At 41.9% G+C, this 22,437-nt stretch overlaps 2 protein-coding genes across 18 annotated transcripts in view; one reads left to right on the forward strand and one right to left on the reverse strand.

Moving 5' to 3' along the window:
* b3gnt5a (UDP-GlcNAc:betaGal beta-1,3-N-acetylglucosaminyltransferase 5a) overlaps positions 1–22,437 on the forward strand; it is a 117,154-nt gene that overhangs the window by 88,116 nt on the left and 6,601 nt on the right. The window contains exon 1 of one of the 8 annotated variants that reach the window (XM_044199647.1): positions 13,519–13,799. The exons of the other annotated variants lie outside the window; for them this stretch is intronic. The gene's annotated coding sequence lies outside the window, so the exon portion shown is untranslated. Of the gene's footprint in view, positions 1–13,518; positions 13,800–22,437 lie in introns of those variants that run through there. 8 annotated transcript variants of the gene reach the window in all.
* The window catches only part of mcf2l2 (MCF.2 cell line derived transforming sequence-like 2), a 260,332-nt gene that overhangs the window by 79,816 nt on the left and 158,079 nt on the right, over positions 1–22,437 (reverse strand). For all 10 annotated transcript variants that reach the window (XM_044199615.1, XM_044199613.1, XM_044199618.1 and 7 more), the window contains 2 exons: positions 10,822–10,888; positions 3,024–3,139 (listed from right to left, as the gene is read on the reverse strand). In XM_044199615.1, coding sequence (XP_044055550.1) covers positions 3,024–3,139; positions 10,822–10,888 — 183 coding nt within the window. The remainder of the gene's footprint in view (positions 1–3,023; positions 3,140–10,821; positions 10,889–22,437) is intronic.

Here is a 22,437-nt window from a genome sequence, read left to right on the forward strand (position 1 = left end):
ATATCCTGGTGTAGCCATGTCTCTGAGAAGCACATCAAACTACACTCACGGAACTCCGTCTGACTCCGGGCTAACGCTGTTAGCTCGTTCATTTTATTCACCAGTGATCTCGCCTGGCTCTTGATGAGAGAAGGCAGACATGGCTCAAATCGCTTGTTCTCTTTTGTCTGGTCCCCTCTCTCTTCCCTCGCTGCTTCGTTCAACCTCTGCATCCTCGGTGGGTCCTCCTCCAGATCTCAGTGGGGACATCAGTTGTCCTGGGTGCCATGCCGCTCAGCTTCAGCGCGATCAGCTGTTCCCTGGTGTAAACAATGCAGCCAAACAGCTGATCTGCAGCGGTGCCCTGACCGAGTAGCAGGAGAAGAAGTTTCACGCGAAAAAAAGTACCAAAACTCTTTCTACTCTCATTTCCGTAAAGAGCATAGTTTAAATTATACACAAGTTACTTAAATTTTGGAGAAAAAGGAAAGCTAAAAGTTGGAAAACGTAAGACGATGAGACAGAGCTACGGCAACAGGCAGCATGCAGGTTGGCGCATGCGCACTAATTCAGAAGCATCCTGGTATATGTAGGTACTGCCGGCATGGCTCTGCGAGCAGGAGAACTCTGCTTTCTTGGTCAATATAACACACACTGAGCTAGCGCGAGCTAACGCTGTCGGCTTATCAAATCCTTGATCATAACAGAATATAGTGACTTTCACCACTGCTAATTTTAGAAAGGCCACCACAAGATAATACGTTCTTTGTTTAGATTATCAATCAAACAGTGGATGATAGATGTTTGTTTCTGGCTGCCAGCATTAGCTAGCGTAGCCATCGAGCCTTCATTTTCCCAGGATCATGCCGGATGGGTGGAGAAAAGTCCAACTGCAGTCCTCCCTCCTGAGGCTACTAGTTCTGTGAGCCAATGATCATGCGTAGTAGGTTTCTGTTGTATGAAGTAGGCTATATAAACTTTCACTTATTTCACCTTAGCAGTCCACCAAAATCAGTTTGTCTGAACAAATTTGTGACAGTAAATAAGCAATCTAGTTGGCCTAAGGCCTAATTAAAAAGTTTGTTCCGGCTTTCATAAGGCACGGGCACTACTGCACTTCCAGTTTCCACTGCTTTGTTAGCCTGTTAGCTTACTACTATAATTTCCCATAAAGGTTAGCAAGTTAGCTAACATTAGCTTGCAGTTTATTGCATACAGCCTGTAGTAGCTCATTAGCTGCCAGCGTCTAGCTTTCCAAGAAATGCTTCTCTAATAAACTTACGACGTGTGATTTCTAAAATGAGCAATGGTGAAAGTTACAATATTCTGTTATGATCAAAAGTTGTCTACTTCCACTTTAAAATGTTGATTAAAAACGTTGCTGTCTTTTGATACTTTGATCCTTTGACTAGAGCTGTCTGCTTATTTGTGTGGAACCTCCCCCTTCTCCCTATGAGAAAGATGATTAGTCGAATGATAAATTGATTTGAAACTGGTTCAGGCAGCATATTGGTGGAATTAGTTTTTTATTGTAAGCTTCTGTTTGGCCAAATTAAAAAATGATTGACAGCTGCCCCTTCCATTCAAAGTCTCCTGTCTGCAGAGATACCCTACTTGCAAACACAAGGATTTATTCATCTCTTATCTAACTTTAGTGGATCATAACATATCAGGTTGGGAATTAATCTGCAGATGCTCTGTTTCAAGATGAGATCAAACTTTTCTGTGAATTTCAGTTTTTGAGCTATGGCAAAGGCCAAAATGTGGCCTGCAACAGATTAGGACTGGGAATTGTTGGGTCTCTCTAAATAATTATAAAGAGTACGGTCTAGACCTGCTCTATAGGAAAAGTGCAATGAGATAACCTCTGTTATGAATTGGTGCTATATAAATAAAATTGAATTTAACTAGGTAAACATTGTTTTTAGCCTAGCCAATTGCCGGAAACACCTTTTGTTATGTCGTAACGCATATCGTAAAATGGCATATACTGCTGAAAAGACGAAAGTCTAAGCTTTATGATAACCTCAGTCAATAAAATAGGTTTTTCAAAATTTGTGAATCACCGCAACCACAAGAGGCCCTTGAGCATGCAGTCATAAATGTGCACACAAAATATTAGGCTGATGGGTGCAGTAGAATGCGAGATTAGCCATGGACAGATACACACACACACACACACACACACACACACACACACAGTATTCAAAATATTATGGGAAACCATCAAATAAAGTCAGATTCTGTTTTCTTAAAGCAGAGATGATCTGCTGTTCTGATTTAAATTGCTTTAGATGGTGTAGTCCCTCATTCGTCCAGGAGTGTTCTATCGTAGAAAAGGTTTCAGTCGTAGTCATCTGGACACTGTTTTCAGAATCAAGACGTTTGGCTCCCATCCGGAAGTCATTATCAATTGGGAATGACTTCCGGATGGGAGCCGAAACGTCTTGATTCTGAAAACAGTGTCCAGATGACTACGACTGAAACCTTTTCTACGATTAAATTGCTTTACTAATTTTAATGAAATGTTATTGCAGCCTCAGTATGCTTTAATATGAAGGGGGGGAAAAAACAAATTTTGTATTGGATTTGGTTGGCAGATAATTCATATTAAAAGATATGATCAGGATTTTTAAAAAAAATTACATTCCTTCTTTTAACTGAGCTAATTGACTTTTTCCAACATTTATTTTTTTTTAAAAGGGAGAGGATTTTTTTGGCTTGTTTTTTCCTTTTATTTAGCCTGAAGAAGAAAATCATTGGCATGACAAATTTAATTGATGAAGGTGCATCAAAATAATCACCAGGTCTCTGATGACAAAATAAATCCAGTAATCCAATAATACTAATAGGGCTTCAGACAGTGATACAACCCTTTAAGAGGAAAAAAATCTTGTCACGATTCTCTCCCTAATCTACTGTGGAGTGGTTTCTCAGTCCTCTATATGCCATTTTGTGGCCTGTGGTCAGCCTTGTTGATATCATTGTTTCCTAGATACAGTAAAGTATATGGCAGGGCAATGTACAAAATGCATTCCACCTACCTGTTGTGAAATTCATATATATCTGGCAGGTTGCCAAACAGCACGTCCCTTTTGTTCTCCAGAGACGGGGGAATGAGGTGGCTGAGCTCCGAGTTATCCAGCTCTGCAAAATAACCCTGGGGAGGAGGGTGAGGAGGTGGGTAGAATGAGACAGTGAAGAAAAAAAAGGGAAGCAGATAGCAAAATTAGCCATAAATTAACTGGCAAGGTATCAAAACACCACAGCGAGAAATAGAGATTCTTAACCTCTGCCTGATCAACACCTGGGGTTTTGGGTGGGTGATGAGAATTAATTATAGACTAATATGCACTAACACGCCATGCTCTGTTTCATGTAATCAATTTACTCTACAGTCAGAATCAATGTATTCCTGCTGGAGTTCAACCCTTCGTGCGTGTGAAAACCATAGACCGTATATAAAGCTAGCTAGCTAGCTAAGACAACAAGCAGTCTAACGTTAGCTATGTGGAAAAAAGAAGGTGATCGGTAGCTAATTATTTTAGAAAATAAGGTAAAAATCTGAATTAACTTACTCTGTCTAAAGAAATTGTTCTACTGTGCTTAAACTTGAATTAAAAAGCCAGTGCCATAGTACAGCCATTAGTTCTGCATCACTGACTGTACTGGTCAGAAGGATTTTAGACGTGCCGCAATTAAGATGTGAGGTATTCGAACTGTTTTGATGAGAAATCACTACTGTGCAGACTCTGGCTCCAAATGATGTCACCAACGCAAGATGGCAGCGCCCCTATCTGGGATATTTTGGCTTCATTTTTGTACAGCAGGAGGTAGTGGAGATGTGTCGTCCATCTTTATTTACAGTCTTTGGCGGGCTATTCAATTACAAATTCAATCGGGCCAGTTTTTAAAACCAGGAAATGTAGATGGGCCAGACATTTTCAGCAGCCTATTTAAAACTTTTTTTTTTGTTTTTGGTAATGACAAATTTTAAACAAATGCGAATGAATGTAATAAAAAATAGCAGTTGTTTGGAGATGGCAGTAAAATAAACAAATACTTGCCAGTCCAGGCAGGGTTAAACTGACAGTTTTCCTTGTCAAAGCTATGTTTCAGGGTTGACAGAGACATATTTTCAGTAGAGCACTTCCCTACTTGTGACTGTCAATAGCCAGATGTTTTGAAAAGCTACTAAGCGTGGTCAGAACTCACATGAGAAAATGTTGATTTGTGAAAGATATGATTGGCGATGTCACTACATCTGTAAACATCTTGCCCGATCTTTACTGCGCATGTGGAACTCGCAGAGATGAGAAGGAAGCGAGGTGGATCACTCGTTAGCTACTTTCATACACTATATATGTAGTTTACATATTTTGTCAAATCAGATTTATGTATCAATTCAATTTTATTTATATATCAGAATCAGAATTAGAAATACGTTATTGATCCCCGAAGGGAAACTCTTTGTTACAGCAGCTCGCATTTACATCAGTGAACAGAGGAGAAAGTACTAGCAAAAAATATAATACACTATAAAAACAGGTCAAAAAATAAATTAAGTACCAGGTGGGTATAAGTATAAAATAAAATAAGTGTGAAGTACCAAGTGGGTTTACCGGTTGATGATGATAATACAGTATAATAATACAATGTAATAATATAAGTAATAAGTAGTGGTGCATGTACTGTCGAGTTAAGTGTAGCTTATTGAGATTATTAAGATATTTCACAGCAGTAATGGAGGTATATAATATCAATATCAATAAATAGGAAAAACTAACATAGGAAAACTAAATATTGCACGGGAGTAATATACAGAATATTGCACAATTATTCAAGTATGGCAGAGATGTTAATGATCAATGTCCAGTTTAGTGACCTAGGGTCATATAGACTAACACTTAGAGGGAGAAGTTAAAGAGTTTGATGGCCACAGGTAGGAATGACTTCCTGTGACGCTCTGTGGTGCTTTTTGGGGGGATGAGTCTTCCGCTGAAGGTGCTCCTTTGCTTGACCAGCACGTCATGGAGCGGGTGGTAGACACTGTCCAAGATGGCATGTAGTTTGGCCAGCATCCTCCTCTCTGACACCACCGCCAGAGAGTCCAGCTCCACCCCCATAATGTCACTGGCCTTACGGATCAGTTTGTTGAGTCTGTTGGCGTCCGCTACCCTTAACCTGCTGCCCCAGCGTGCAACAGCATACAGGATAGTACTGGCCACCACAGACTCATAAAACATCTTCAGCATTGTCCGGCAGATGTTGAAAGACCTCAGCCTCCTCAGAAAATAGAGGTGGCTTTGGCCCTTCCTGTAAATATCTTGAGTGTTCTTGGTCCAGTCAAGTTTATTGTCCAAGTGTACTTCCAGGTACTTGTAATCCTCCACAATGTCCACACTGACCTCCTGGATGGAAACCGGGGTCACTGGTGCCTTGGCCCTCCGTAGGTCCACAACCAGCTCCTTGGACTTTGTCGCATTGAGCTGCAGATGGTTCTGCTCACACCATGAGACAAAGTTCCCCACCACAGCCCTGTACTCAGACTCCTCACCACCGCTGATACATCCCACCACAGCAGAGTCATCAGAAAATGTCTGAAGGTGGCAGGACTCTGTGTGGTAGCTGAAGTCCGTGGTGTAGATGGTGAAGAGGAAGGGAGAGAGGACAGTCCCCTGAGGGGCCCCAGTGTTGATGACCGCGCTGTCCGACACACAGTGCTGCAGGCGCACATGCTGTGGTCTGTCAGGTAGTCCGCAATCCAGGACACAAGGGGGGCATTGCAGCCAGCTTCTCACCCAGCAGGGCAGGCCGGATGGTGTTGAAAGCACTGGAGAAGTCAAAAAACATGATCCTCACCGTGCTTGCCAGCTTGTCCAGGTGGGTTTGGATGCGGTTAAGCAGGAAGATGATGGCGTCCTCAACTCCCAGTCGGGGCTGGTAGGCGAACTGGAGGGGGTCCAGGAGGGGTCTGATCATGGGCCGCAGCTGTTCCAGCACAAGTCTCTCCAGGGTCTTCATTATGTGGGAGTTCAGTGCCACAGGTGTAGTCCTTGGAGCCACTGGGATGCGTCGTCTTCAGCACAGGAACGAGGCAAGATGTCTTCCACAGAATAGGGACCCTTTGAAGACTCAGGCTCAGGTTGAAGACATGTTGAAGGACTCCACATAGCTGGGGGGCACAGGCTTTTAGCACCCCGGGGCTAATGCCATCGGGGCCTGCAGCCTTGTTTGAGTGGAGTTTCATCAGCTGTCCTCTCACCTGGTCAGTAGTCAGGCACACAGCAGAGGTTACAGGTGGGGGAGGGGGGAAGTCATTAGTGTGAAGAGGGCTGTGAACGAGGCAGCAACTGACCTGAAAGATAAGATCATGGCGATGGTGAATGCAAGGCAAACCCGACGCCAACTACAACAGTTAAGTGAAGTACCGTTAGAAAGTCTCCTAGAAGATGTGAATGCAGCATTGAGAGCGATCCCTACCACAACCATCACTGAAACCAATGAGCTGATATACGCCTCAGCAGCAGTGATCCTAGAGATGCTTGGCTACAAGAGCAACCATGGGAGCCATGAGAGACAGTACCCACCATGGAAACGAAGGTTGGAGGCAAAAATCAAGGAGGCCCGGAGAGAAGTGAGCCAACTGACAGAGGCTGAGAGAGGTGCAATGAGAAAGCAAGTACCCAAGAAGTACAACCAGATGCCCAAACCTGAAGCACTCGAAACTGCCAAACAAAGGCTCCAAGCCTTGGCCAGCCGCCTAAAGAGATACACGAGAGATAATGAAGCCAGAAGAATAAACCGGCTGTTCGCAACTCAACCTGCGAAAGTGTATGCTCAATGGCAGGGTAATAACAGCAGAGCAGACCCACCATGGCTGGAAACGGAGCAGTACTGGAAAAGTATATGGGAGAGGGAAGCATCACACAACAGCGATGCACAGTGGGTGGCGGCTCTGAGAAAGGACCACAGCAACCTCCCTGAACAGAATCCAGTCACCATCACAGCAGCAGACATCCAAGAAAGAGTCTCAGGTATGAAGAACTGGACAGCACCGGGCCCTGACAGGATCCACACCTACTGGCTAAAGAAGCTCACTGCACTCCATGAGCGCCTAGCAGCACAAATGAACCAGCTGCTAAGAGATGGGATGCACCCTGAATGGCTTACTGAAGGGCGCACAATCCTGATCCTGAAGGATCCCGCAAAGGGTACAGTCCCATCCAACTATCGGCCAATGACCTGTCTCTCCACAACATGGAAGCTCATATCAGGCATCATCGCGGCTAAGATAAGTGGACACATAGATCAATACATGAGCAAAGCACAGAAGGGCATTGGCAGAGGAACCAGAGGAGCCAAACACCAACTCCTGGTTGACAGAACAGTCACCCAAGACTGCAGAGCCCGACACACCAACCTGTGCACTGCCTGGATTGATTACAAGAAAGCATATGACTCAATGCCGCACACATGGATCACTAAATGCATAGAGATTTACAACATCAACAGGACTCTAAGAGACTTCATTGCAAACTCGATGAGGCTGTGGAAAACCACCCTTGAGGCCAATGGCAAGCCACTTGCACAAGTATCCATCAAATGTGGCATATACCAAGGAGATGCTCTGTCCCCACTGCTGTTCTGCATAGGTCTGAACCCCCTCAGCCAAATAATCAACAAGACTGGCTATGGATACCGACTCAGGAACGGGGCCACCATCAGTCACCTCCTCTGCATGGATGACATCAAGCTATACGCTAAGAGCGAGCGGGACATCGACTCACTGATCCACACCACCAGGATCTACAGCTCTGACATTGGGATGTCATTCGGGCTTGAGAAGTGCAGTCGAATGCTGACAAAGAGAGGGAAGGTAGTCCACACAGAAGGGGTCTCACTCCCAGAAGGAACAATAGCAGACATTGAGGATGGTTACAAGTACCTTGGAATACCACAGGCAAATGGCAACCTTGAAGAGGCAACACGGAAGACGGCAACAGCCAAATACCTCCAACGAGAAAGGCAAGTCCTAAGAAGTCAGCTCAATGGCAAGAACAAGGCCCAGGCAATAAACGCTACGCCCTGCCAGTGATCAGATACCCTGCGGGAATAATAAGGTGGCCAAAGGAAGAGATACAGACCACAGACGTTAAGATGCGAAAGCTCCTCACCATGCATGGAGGGTTCCATCCCAAATCCAGCACCCTGAGACTGTACGCTAGCCGTAAGGAAGGCGGCCGTGGACTAGTGAGTGTGAGAGCCACTATCCAGGATGAAACATCCAAGATCCACAAGTACATCCAAGATAAGGCCCCAACAGATGACGTGCTCAGGGAATGTCTCCGGCAATAGGGAACAGAGGAAGACGTGCTGGAGGAAGGACCATCATGGGAGGACAAACCCCTACACGGGATGTACCACCGGAACATAACTGAAGTGGCTGATATCAAGAAGTCCTAGAGCGGGCTGGATTGAAGGACAGCACAGAGGCACTCATCATGGCTGAACAGGAGCAGGCCTTGAGCACCAGAGCAATAGAGGCCCAGATCTACCACACCAGACAAGACCCAAGGTGTAGGCTGTGCAAAGAGGCCCCTGAGACAATCCAGCACATAACCGCAGTGTGTAAGATGCTGGCAGGAAAAGCATACATGGAGCGCCATAACCAAGTAGCTGGCATAGTGTACAGGAACATCTGCACTGAGTATGGACTGGAAACCCCGAGGTCAAAGTGGGAAACACCCCCAAAGGTGGTAGAGAATGACCGAGCCAAGATCCTGTGGGACTTCCAGATTCAGACTGACAGAATGGTAATGGTGAACCAGCCTGACATCGTGGTGGTGGACAAACAGCAGAGGAAAGCCGTTGTGGTTGACGTGGCAATACCAAGTGATGGCAACATCAGGAAAAAGGAACATGAGAAACTAGAGAAGTACCAAGGGCTCAGAGAAGAGCTGGAGAAGGCCTGGAAGGTGAAGGCAACAGTGGTGCCCGTGGTCATCGGAGCACTCGGGGCAGTGACCCCCAAACTGGAGGAGTAGCTACAGCAGATCCCTGGAAGAACACCAGACATCTCGGTCCAGAAGAGTGCAGTACTAGGAACAGCAAAAATACTACGCAGAACCCTCAAGCTCCCAGGCCTCTAGTAGAGGACCCGAGCTCGAAGGATGAGACCTCCCGCGGAGGGTGAAGGACAAAGTTTTTATATATATAAATAAATCAGCTAAAGAAATTGCAATGTTCCATTGCATTATTACAGGAAACTCACCTATCAGAAGGAGAACATAATGCAGTGTTAGGTTTTAGGTTCATTTAATTGTGAAAACTAAAATGTCTTTTTCTCCCCCTTTCTTTTATAATGTATATTTATTTGTTTTCTCCATGTTCGTGGACAAATGTCAATTTGAGAAGAAACTGAAATCCATGGACATAATCCATAAGACATTTATGCCTGTGTTGTGTCTCTGAACAGATGACTGTACTGTATGGTTGCACTGGATACAAGGAAATAAAAAAAGTAAAAAAAAAAATTTAAAAAAAGCTTATTGTTTGGCATTTCTGATTGGCTGCTGTTTGTGATCTATAACAACACCTAATTAAAGTTTGAATTCAAATTTCATATTCATTTTCTGTCAATCAACTAATTGATTAATGAACTAATCATTGCAGCTCTACTGTCCTGCATTCAACATTTTACTTTAACAATAGAAGTATAAATTATCAGAAATGTATTAACAGTTGTATTATCAGAAACATGCACTCATTATGCAGAGTAGTCCCTATCAGACTGTTATTCTCTATCCTATTTTTGGATTATTATTACCAATGCAGTAACGCATATTTATATATAGAATTACACTGTTATAACTGGTCAAGATGGACCTAATTTATATACTGTTAGGTAGTTAAATTTATAAGGCTGCATCATTATAAACATTGCATCTTATTGCTCATACTTTATAAATTCATACTTTTTTTGAGGGTAAAATATTAATATACTAAGTACCTAATGAAAAAAAGAGGAGTAGAACTAAAAAGTGGCATCAAATGGAAATACTTAATCACAGGTACCTCAAAATTGTACGGAAGTACTGTACTTAAGTATATGTTTTTAGTCATTCCACCTCTGTCTAATTTGTCACTGTCCAGTGAAAATTATGTATCTCCTAACAGCTGCTTTATGGGTTGGGAAAATTCTTCTTTGTCTTGGGCAAAATATGTCATAAAGCTAGCACAAAGGTGTTTTTCTTATTTAATCAAAAGCTGACAGTCTCCTTAATTCTCATGTGAACCCCCGAGTGGAGTGCAGGGTGTCACCTTTCCTTTCTAAACCTGATTTTAGAGAAAAGAAAGGTAGCATGTCTTCTATGGAAATGCAGATATGTGTTCATACTGTATAGGTATGCATATATTTAATTATCAATTCAACCCCAATTCCTATTTTGGACATGTTAAATATCACATATGACTGGTAAGTATTTATGTCAATGTAAATTAAAGGAAATGAAATAATTCTGATTTATTACAATTTGGGTTTTATTTTTGTTGCTACATTTAAGTCCAACAGGGCAAGAGACATTACAGTCAGACGATCAGACAGGTTTTAAACAAGCCAACAGTTTAGCCAGATTATCTATGGAGGTAAAACCAAAAGTGAATTAAAATGAAATGTCACTAATATTCTCTCAATTTCTTGTCGCTGTTAAAAACAGTGAGAAGGGAGGGAATATTAGCCAATGGCCAAAACTATCAAAATAAGACCCATGGGTAATTAATCGGAATGATCCTTTAATTGGAAAATTCAAGAAAATCCTAGAGCCAGCCGACATACCGTACCTCCATGATGCTTTGCAGTTCCTCCACATATAGCCTCTCTGTTTCAATCAGCTCAGTCATGATGTGTCTGCAGAGAAAGAGGAAAGAATGGGGTGATCTCTAATGCAGAGAAAACCCTTGTCAGAATTTCCCCCTAAAACCATTAATCTAATCACCCATCCAGTGCTGCTCTAATGGCAAGCTGACAAACAAACTATTAATTCAGTAACCAGCAATAAATATGTCAGTGAAGTGCTCTTTGATCACATGAGAACAGCATTTTGCCTCCCAAGCCAGTCTACGCTGTGGCACTGCCACTGTTAGCTAAAGATAACAACATGAAAATACAAATAATGGCTTTTCTTTTCTGTCTTGACACGACAGGAAGTGTTTTGGAAGAGCAGTGAGATCAGACCTAATCAGCATTTGCCTACCAACAGACTTTATTTTCAAACTTGTAGTCGTCAGCCCCAGCTGATATCAGCTCCCTCTGGAGCCACAAAGGCTTTATACAACTTTTTTCACATATTTAGTAGTACTCCCTAAGACACACACTTTGATGTGTAAATTCGGTGGAAGTCCCCTTAAACGACAACTAAACTACTACAACAATGCTTCCATACCTGAGGTGTGATTACCAACCAGACAAAGCGGGCAACTGCCCCACAGACCTGCAGGGGACCCGAAAGCTCCAGGTTTACCGTATGTCAATTAGTTTGTAGTAATGAAATAAATTGCTGACTTTTTTGGTACAATATCATCATGTGCATCACTAAAGCACAATAAAGTCTGAAATGATAAGGGCCTTAAAGGGGTACTCCACAATAATAATAATACTGCACTTCTATAAAGTTGGGACCTCACAAAAGACTGAGGCTTTATTCCATAGTTTAGGTCAAACTCCAAAAAACAGTGGATCCTACAATTCCCACATTGCCACACAATAATGTCTTTCATTAGCCCTGCCACCACCTCCTATATGCTCACTTCTTTCAAACCCTTCACTTCCAGTTTTTGTAACACAGGCTTTCTGTTAACATTTTAAGTCACACGTCCAAGCCGAGATAACACTGATGACATCATCAGGTTCTCTATTCCGTTTTGGAGAGCTAGCTCCAGAGACACAGACAATACAACTGTTTTCATAGGCTTAGTAGTAGTGGTGGAGTTCCCCTTCAAGGTGACACCTACATTATTACCCGCCTTGTGGGGGGGCCCTAATTAAATTTTGAAAGAAGAAATAATACATTCTTCCTTTAACAAATGAAAATCTGAACTCATAAGCAATTAAACACACTTAATCATTTCAATACATTCTGCGGTTTTCTGCTACAGCCTTACTTGGTCTAGTATGACTGGTAGCTTATGGTGACTAATGTTAGCAAAGTTTAGATACAGTAGATATTGCTGTGAAATATTGTACTTGTGCTACTGTTATCCAACGTTTTAGCATTTACTATCTTTTAATTGCCACTTGTGGTCACAGTGGCCGCTGTTAAGTAATCCTAAATTCTAATATTGCCAATTTTAAACTACTGTATTTAGGCAAAATTCTTGTCTGGCTGCCAGTGTTAGGACAACATTTAAGATTTGACTTCTTATGGCTTCCTTGGCTTCTTTTGTTAATTGAAAATGTAGTAAAAGCATCAATCAATAAAAGTATCCTTTTATTATCAGTACTGAAACTGATCAGCAATCAGTACAATATTGTATTTCAAACGATACCCAACCCTAGCTCCCACATAATAATATGTAGACTACTTTATACCTACATATCTACAAAAATTACTATCCAACCCTTAGATTTCACTCTCATGACTCACAGAACAATCCCAAAGATGTCATAGTAATCATTTCATCTTTTCTCTTTATGAGGCTAAATTAGATAATAAAAAATAGAGTAAACAGAGTTTAATTTGGGTGTAAATGATCCTGAATGAGTTTTAACAGTTTCCTGTTTAGGATAAGGCTTTTGTTTTTACTGAGGTTTCAGTCTGTGATAGTGGCTAATGGTTGTCTGTCTGGGGTTAGAAGAGGTAACAGTGGTTACAGTATCTAGGGGTTCCCAGTCCCAGTTGCAGGCAATAAGCAATTAGGACTAATATCTTTCTATTATCCTTGTAGTGAGTGCCATGGTGTCTGTTCAAACAGCCTTATATTATATGATATATTAGAGATGAGCTGAAATTTGAACTGTCCTGCATTTGTGAAAGGATATATGAATTGCAATGATACTAGAGATACTGTGCATAGTTTTCTATTTTTCAAAAAAGGTGATAAAATCGATTTTGGACAAATATATATTCATTTTTTCTTTTTTGACAATACCACATTACTATCTTTTTAAGGAGTCTGTTTCTTTACAACATTCAACATGTGGGAGGACCCAGGTTTGTTTTCTATTCGGAAAGTGGAAGCTAGCTAGCTGAGCTTGCTATGGTTAGCACAGATTTTTCAATATAAATGTTAATCTTCGTGCATGTTATTTTAACATCTGCTGAGTGCCATTGTCAGCTCCTGCAGGATGGTTAGATTCAGTTTGGTGGCCAGTGCTTGCTTACTTTTTAATTTAGGGGCTCATATTTGGGACTGCTTTTCCTGGATGGTAATAAATCCAGCTGTGTGTGATGTTTCTTTGCAACTCCTGTGTGTGTACTGTGTCTGTGGATAAGCAACTAAAGTACATATTCATTCATCTGAAACTGAAATTCCTCCCATGTGATAGCGCAATGAAATATAGACACTGTCTAAAGGGAAGCAAAGATAGAGGGAGGTGGGATAAAGTGAATGGGAGGTAAGGAGGTCTGCCCCTGCTGCCTCCTGCTTTACAAGACACACGCACACGCACGCACACACACACACAGACTGAAGATCAACTGACTTGCTGAAATGGACTACTGCATCAGACAGCGGAAAAAGTGAGATCAAAAAGAAGAGGAGACGAGTAATGCAGAGAGAAGTTCAAAAAAGAAGCAGTTGGAAAGAGTAAGGCAGAGAAAGTGAGTGTCATGTTGCCAAGCAGGGAACTCAGGGGAAACGAGGGGTTGGACACAAACGCAGACAGAGGAAGCAGAACGAAGAGTTGAGTGGTTTATTTATGAGCATACTGGCAGATACAGGAAGGCAGACCGGTAGACGGGCAGACAGGCAGACAGGTAGGTGGCAGGTACAGGTAACAGGCAGGAAGACAGATAGCAAACAGGTAACAAGTAGGCAGGGCTACTAGGTTCAAGGGCCAAGCAGAAGTTCTCAGGCGGACGGCCTGGGGGCTGGACATGTGCGGATCTGGGGACCTCGGGCGGATGGCCTGGGGGCTGGACAGGTGAGCAGAACAACTCGTGAAGTCTGCGACAAAGACCAAAACCATCTGGAGGCCTGGCGGAATACTGACGGCGCAGGCCGAAGGTCATTGGGGGCCAGTAGCGAAGGCGGAACCCTTCTGGAGGCCGGTGGCGTGGTCGGAGAACAAGATCAGGGCCCGGTGACAGGGCAGCAGGACAGGAAGACAGCGACGGGGAGACTGATAGAGGAGCCGGTGGAACCAGTGATGCCAGGGAACCCAGAGCCTGCTGCTCTGGTAGAACAGGAGGGTGCTGCTGCGGCAGCAGCTTGGGGGTTGCGGCGGCCCAACCAGAGCAGGAGTTGGTTATGATCCAGCAGCGACAGGAGATGGCTGCTGCGATCCAACAGGGAGTCCAGGGGAAGGAACTGGAGACCGGCGTGGGGCAGGAACTGGAGTCAGCCAGGCTGCTGATGGCTCTGGGGTGCTGGGCAGTGGTTAAGACGAGCATCGGCGGGAGCCATGCCTCCTCCTGGGGGGTTTCCCAGACTCGACACTAGCACGCAGGAAGTAAGCATGCAGGGATATCTGCTGGGAACTAGCAGGCTGGGGTGCAGGCTGATGACTGCGAGGACCACCGAAAGCCAGGCGGGTGCCCAGGTACGGGTTTGGAGCTGGGACCAGTTCGGGACAGGCAGATTGCAGGCTAACATATCCAATCCTGACTGACAGAGGGCTAGTAGGCTGATCAAAAAGAAGAGGAGACGAGTAAAGCAGAGAGAAGTTCAAAAAAGAAGCAGTTGGAAAGAGTAAGGCAGAGAAAGTGAGTGTCATGTTGCCAAGCAGGGAACTCAGTGGAAACGAGGGGTTGGATCCAAACACAGGAAGCAGAACGATGACTTGAGTGGTTTATTTAAGAGCTTACTGGCAGATACAGGAAGGCAGACAGGTAGGTGGCAGGTACAGGTAGACAGGTACACAGGTTGGCAGGCAGGCAGGTAGACAAGCAGCAAACAGGTAACAGGCAGAAAGGCAGATAGCAAACAGGTAACAAGTAGGCAGATAAAGTGGTTAATTCTTACAACAGACAAACCTGCAAACCACAGAGCAAATTTTAAAGGATTTGCGTTCACTTTATACTCAGACATTATATATCAGATTCTACATGAGTATATTTGAATATGTTGTCATTATCATTATCTTTGGTTTCAAATATAGGGGTTTACATAATGACAGTTCAACTTTATTAATTATATCAAGGAAATGAGAGTGTAATAGCTTGCTTTCAGAGATGCACTGACAGAAAACCAACTTTCTTTCATGAGCTCATCTGAAGCATGGGATGGTTTTTGTGTTTCATACTGAAATCTGGCTACTAAACTGACACATAGCCAGGTTTCCACACTGTTCTAGGATACAATGGTGTTACTGTAGGTCAGAGCCAACAATTGGACCACACAAGAATTCAGTAAAAGTAAATAAAGTTAAAATAAGTTTTAAAAGGAAACTGACTCATGCATTTGAACACATGTACTGTTTTATAATAGTATATATGATGTGTGAGGTGAGATTTTTTTAAGAGTCTTTTACTCTCTCTACTCCTCTCTTCTGTCTTTCTCTGTGTGTCAAAAGCCAAAGTTACAATTTTATGTAACTGGATTTGACTTCACTCTTGAATACAAGTTCAGCAATCCAATCTGTAATGGAATCAATCTTTCTCTGAGGTTGGGTTGCGAGAACCAGTTCTGAATTAGAACTGGGTCCAAATTTGTACGAACGCTGTCTACATCACTGTCACTGTCTACAGTGTGTACATACATACTTTGCCCTTACTAATCATTAGTGACTGACATATTCATCATATTTACATAATTTTCAGTCAACAAAAAAAGAGGCTAGCTGCTAGTGGTTTCTAGGCAGGGTTGTATTGAGAAAAACTGGATATGTTCCAAGATGGCACCTTATACATTCTTCTGCTCTCTGGGCACATTTGCCGAAAAAGCCTGGGCAAGCTTGAAGCGCTTTCGCATTTTTGGGCCCATAGAGCATGCACACTAGAGTCCCTGTCCAGTGTCAAATATGAAAACTTGGGCTGTGTTAGTAGGATTGATAGTTTGTGCTACGTACACCTTGTATGTAAGATGTTTGCCTCTGTACAAGTCTAACTAATGTAACATCTCAGGTCAGCAGCTGTTCTGCACCATAGACTGCAATCTAATTAACAGTTAGATACAAGAAAGTGGATATGATAATCCCATGGTGACATACAGAGGTGATTGGGGTTGACAAAGAGTGGGAAGGAATGTATGCACATGTGTTGGCAGGCCGGAGTCGGCACCCTGTTGAGATGAGTTGTTTGATCAATGCATGGGGGTGACTCGCATTTCCTTACTGACCAGCCGCTCTGATCACACCTGAGAATGGAATGCAGCGGCCGGTGAAGATCAAGAGGAATGGGAAGTGTGAACTTAGGCATTTACATAGCATTGTGTGCCAAGAGGACATATAACCAACCACTTTTGTATTGCTGCTTCAGACATAGCAGGGAGATCGCCTGGAGAGGTCTCTGTGCTGTGTCTCCAGATATATATCTGTATTTGTCTGTATTTGTCTGTATTGTTAGATTGTTTGTAATATTTGTAATAATTGTGAGGATTATAAATACTAGTTAAAAGACAATTGTAGGTCTCGTGTGGATCCCTTCTCATCAACCAACTCGGAGAGAGGTTTTTCTGACCTCGACACCAGCCAGGCCAGTTCAGAGCATGCATGTTAGACAGCTGGCTGATGTCCTATTATATGCCGATTTCAGAGTTGTTATTTCTGTAAAATGACGTACAAGAACCCATACAGTTGCGTCCCTCCCATCTTGTTTGTCATCATATTTGTTGCCAGTTTTATAGCTCTGGCAGGAATATGACAAACCCCCTAGACCTATTTGAATAGCTGAAACAGAAACAGAAGCTGTGGGCAGTGATTCAAAGATCTGGAACCAGGCTAAAGAAAACTTTGTTTCCTAATTTTATTTTTTTCATGCAGGGGCCTATACTACAAAGCAGGATTTGGGGTTAGTGAGGTAACTTCAGGTTTAACTCTGGGTTTTCAATCCTACGACGGTGGTCCACTTCTTACCGGGGTAGATCGCTATGGTAACTTATGCTGAACACCTAACCTGCTCTGGAGCAGATAACAGATCAGTGCGTATAAAAGCACCACCTATATTGGCTACTGACCAATCAATTCTCTTGGAAAATTGCATCAACATTCATAGAAGATCGTGTGGAGCTCGGTGAGCGGAATAAAAATAGAATTAAAAAATAAAAAGCTTGGTGCGCGGATTGTGAGGCTCTCTTAGGAGGGCAAGAATGTTCAGAGACTGACAAAACCCTTGTGCTTTTGAATACCGATATCATCCTACAAATGAGACTGGTTGAAGCACTAAAGCCTTGTACTTGTTGTACTTAGATATGAAAGTAAGCCTACTTACTGCTTTGAATTCTGTTTTTATATTTATCTTTTAATTACTCCAAAGTCCGTTTTACATCGCTCGGGTTGCAGCTCAAAGAATAAGGCTTCCATTAATTTAATGGAATAGACAAATCTTCCTACCTTCCTATATTTTTTCTTACAATTTGTAGGTTTATTTTAATTAACTATTGAGTTACATTATAAAATTATTCTTGATGCTGCACTTAAGTCTTGCACTGCTCTATTTTAAGTTTTAATTCACCCATTGTGTCTTTACCATTTATACTTTGTGTTTTATTTATAGTTTTTAATCATCCATTGTGTTTAAGTTTTATTCCCTATGTCTGCCTATTTATTCATATATTACTATGTATTTTATTGTCGTGTTGTGCTACATAAATAAACTTTATCATCATTATTATAATGTAATTATAGTCAGATGTCATACCCTAATGATGGGGCAGTGATATTATGATCCTATAAAATTTATGCATTCACACAGTCAGCGATTTTTTTGCCAGTTGTCCTTCCTGCATGTGGCAGCTGCAGCTGTGTTGCTTTCAGCCTGGATTATGTGTTTAACTTTTTCGTATTTCTCTAATATTATACTATATTTGCTCTTCATTTTTAAAATATGCCACTCTGCTGCCAGTAGACTTGTTCATGTTTGTGATTCGTCATATGCTCCAAACACCGCCCATTTTATGTGAGCACGCTCAGGGCTAGATTGGGAAACCGTGGGTTGACTTACCGAGTTGATAACCAGCGTTGTGTGACCGCTTATCCTGATTGCGATTGTTAGGGTTAGTGAAGCCAGGTAACAAAAAGATATCCGGGGTATGCTGAACTTGCTTCGTAGTACAGGCCCTAGGTGTAACCTCTGTTACTGATGAGAAAACAGGAAGTACTGCTAACATTTCCTGTACTGTGCCCTAAATAGATATTTAAAAAAAAAAAAAAAAGCTAGACTAGCTTTAGTCTAGCTAGACTTGTTTTAGTAAGATTCACTTTAGGGCTGGGCGGTGTGATGTAAAATCTCTAAATATGTTGTAATATTGAACAGTATAAAATAAAAAAATATCTATATTTTACAGTATATATTTTCATGTAGTGGTTGTGGAGTTTCAGTCATGGTAGACGTAAATAGCTTATTTCACAGCACACCTGATGCTGAGTGTGTGTCTGTGTGTGTGGGATTGTTTGTTTAGGGTGAAATGTTACTATTACATACCCTGAATTCAGTGTTTTCATCAAGCCAGTTGGCATGTTTTATCATATCCTCCTGCCTCTGTTGCACTGTCTCCATTTCCTCATTCCTTTTCTTAGCATGCAAATGTATGTTTACTTTACTTTAAGAATGCATATAGTATTTTCACTGGTTAACATGCAGTAAATAACTATTGCTTAAGGTGCACTAAATTTAATATCCATTGTATACCAGGACAAATTTATTGGTCAAATGCACATCATGCTGTATATTTCTAACAGTGGGCTGTTTAGACTGGTTACATTGCCCATGCCTATTCCACTGAACTGTCTCATGAAGTAAGGTTGGATGCTGGTTGTGGTAACTTCTGCTTTTGATCAAGACTGTTAAGGAGCAGTTGTATGGAAACACCTGATATTTAATATGACATTCATATGACATATGACATTCATATGACATTTTTAACTTGCTAGGTGGCACTCATCTGACAACACAAGCCTGACGTCATTAATCCTAACAGGAGAAGTCAAAGTCAATTAAATCAGTTTACTACAATATTTATTTTTGTACTTTTGGCCGTCATTTGATTCAACTTTGACCTATACAGGGGTTGTGCAACCACATAGGTTTCCTGTACAATGTGGGATTATTACTGACATTTCACTTTCAGTTTTAGCTACAAATAAGACGCTTTAGATAATCTGGCGCCTTGTTTCCAACTGATTGCCTGACTGCTCAGGTTTCTTGGCCCATTAAAAACTTTGTTGTAGCATTGTCAACGTGTTCCCACATCTCAGCAGTTACTTTGGCGGGCACAATGTTAAAAGTGAATTGAATATATGGCCAAAATTTAAAAAGAAAAAAAAGAGTTGTTGTTAAACCAAAATACTTCGAAATGAAACGCAACTTCCATCACCAAATCTCAATTTTCATAACCTTCTTCATTAAATAATCCTGTGGTTCCGATGGAACCGATCCCTGTGTTCCAGACCAGTTACCAGAGTTATCAGAGCTAACAGACTGTATGATTAAACTCATGTTGAATAAACGTGTGACCGCCTAAATAACAGAAATATTTTGCATTCCTGTAATGTTTCACCCCAATGACTCACACCACTCATTATGTAGAGAACCAACACTATGTCAAACTAAGTATGTTACACAGCATGGCGGTTAGTTAAGGTGTATTCTAATTTGCTGTGTAGATAGCACATGTTATCTGTTCTCTCTGCTTCAAGCCACAGTGGAAAGGTTACCTCTGTTGCACATTTGCTTACATTCAAAACTGCTCATTTGGTGACTAGCACATTTCTGGGAAGCCTGTTTTCGTGGCGGTAGCGACCCTGCTGTGTCTAACTGATCCGGTAGACTGAAGTAGCCTTTTTAAACAGGTGGTGGCTACCCACATGATGTGGCCCAGCTGATGGGCGACTCTCATTATCTTATGTTTAGTTTAAAAATATGTTTTTACTTGTGAGAGCTGTATGTGTACGTACACGCCTACGTGCGGAGTGACCTGTGTGGGCGCGCGTCCCCCCATAACTAACTCTCTGCATCTACTTATTATCACAGGGGAGGGGAGGATCAACCCGCCCTTGTTTATCCTCACATGACATTTCTGACATGAATTAATATAGTTCATTCTGTTATATTGGTGGTGATACTTTGCCATCTTCATTTTGTGCTACAACACTGTGACCATTTACATGTTAATTGCGCCCAAATTGAAACCCACCACTCTTTTCCTTAAGTGGGAAAACAGATAAGTTGATCAAGAGAAAAATAAAAAAAATAAAAACTATTGTGCTAAAGGATTGATCATTTCAGTCATTTTTCAAACAAAATACCAAACATTGTATTGTTCCAGCTTCTCAAATGTGAGGTATTAATACTTTTATTTATCATGTATAATAGTCAATTAAATATCTTTGGGTTTCAGACTATGGGTCAGACAAAACAAGACATTTGAAGTCCCTACCTTGGACTCTGGGAAATTGTGATGAACATTTTTGATTATTTTCTGACATGTTATAGAATATGAAATGATGTAAAATTAAATGATTAATCGATAATGAAAATCTAAAAATCTAAATATACCCGCAAGTGGCAATTCCAGGCTTCAAGCTGACACAGACCGTTAGAAGTTTAAAGTTTTTGATCTGGACCTGGTCAAATGTGGCCTAGATGTGACAAAAGCAGTGAAATGTCCCTGTTTTGCATTTTCACAAATAGAATGAAGAAAACAAACAATTTCTGATTCATAGTCTGATCTGTATTATGCCACGCCCAGTTTTTAGCATTTGTAGCGCCCCCTAGTGGTCGATTTGAATGAAACCTTCAGGGTATGTTTCAGATACTTCTGTGGACATATCCTGTACGTTCTGTGATGATTGGCCCAATGATTGTTGACTTTGGTCTATATATGTCCTGAGCCACGCCCCTTTTGAAGTTAATTGGTCAATAGCTTGAAAACTAAATAAGATACCAACAAGCTTTATACAATATTTGATAAGCTTCATCCAGTGATGATCCATCAAAAGTTTGGTAGCAATCTGACCTACAGTTGGCGGAAAATCTAGTTTGGCAGACGTTAGTGGTCCACGAGGCTTTTTTGTAGAGCACATTGAGCTGGACTTGTGAGAGAAATTTCAACTCATTCGGACTTACAGTGTGAGGTGCATGGCCTGTTTAAAATAGCATTTTTGGGCCATAATTACAGCACCACAATGTGGCTGAATGGGCTCATATTTCTGTGGAAGCACATGCACATCGTTTCCAGTATTGGGCCATGTTTCATGTTTCTAGCTCATTCCAGCTCACGGGAATATGAGTCAAAGCGGCAGACAACAAATGATAATAATAAATTATTCCGGGGTTCAAGCCAACACAGAAGTTTAAAGCTTTTGATCTGGACCTGGTCAAATGTGGCCTAGACATGACAAAAGTAGTGAAATTTCCCTGTTTTGCATTTTCACAAATAGAATAAAGAAAACAAACAATTTCTGATTCATAGTCTGATTTGTGTCATGCCACGCCCATTTTTTGCATTTGTAGCGCCCCTAGCGGTCGAGTTGAATGAAACTTTCAGGGACTGTTTCAGGTACTTCTGCGGACACATCCTGTAAGTTTTCTGATGACTGGACAAACAATTTCTGATTTGCCACGCCCAGTTTTTAGTATTTGTAGAGCCCCCTATTCAATTGAATTTTATTTATATAGCGCCAGTTCATAACAGAAGTTATCTCATTGCACTTTTCCTAAAGAGCAGGTCTAGACCATACTCTTTATAATATTATTTACAGAGACCCAACAAATCCCACCATGAGCAAGCATTTGGTGACAGTAGCAAGAAAAAAACTTCCTTTAAGAGGCAGAAACCTTGGACAGGTTATTATTATTATTAGGGATTATGATTAGTATTAGTAACAGAGCCAGTAACAGAGCAGTTTTCGAGCAGGAAGTGGCCCACAACCACAGATCCAGTCCCACAGAAAGGGAGAGAGGAAAGAGGTGCATCATGGGAAGTCCCCCAGCAGTCTAGGCCTATAGCAGCATAACTAAGGGATGGTTCAGGGCTCACCTGAGCCCACCCTAACTATAAGCTACCCTTAATTGTGGAGATGGTGTCTACCTCCCAAACCCAAATTGGGATGTGATTCCACAGGAGAGGAGCTTGATAGCT

This window comes from Siniperca chuatsi, linkage group LG6, assembly GCF_020085105.1.
Source record: "Siniperca chuatsi isolate FFG_IHB_CAS linkage group LG6, ASM2008510v1, whole genome shotgun sequence".
In the NCBI taxonomy this organism is placed as follows: domain Eukaryota; kingdom Metazoa; phylum Chordata; class Actinopteri; order Centrarchiformes; family Sinipercidae; genus Siniperca; species Siniperca chuatsi.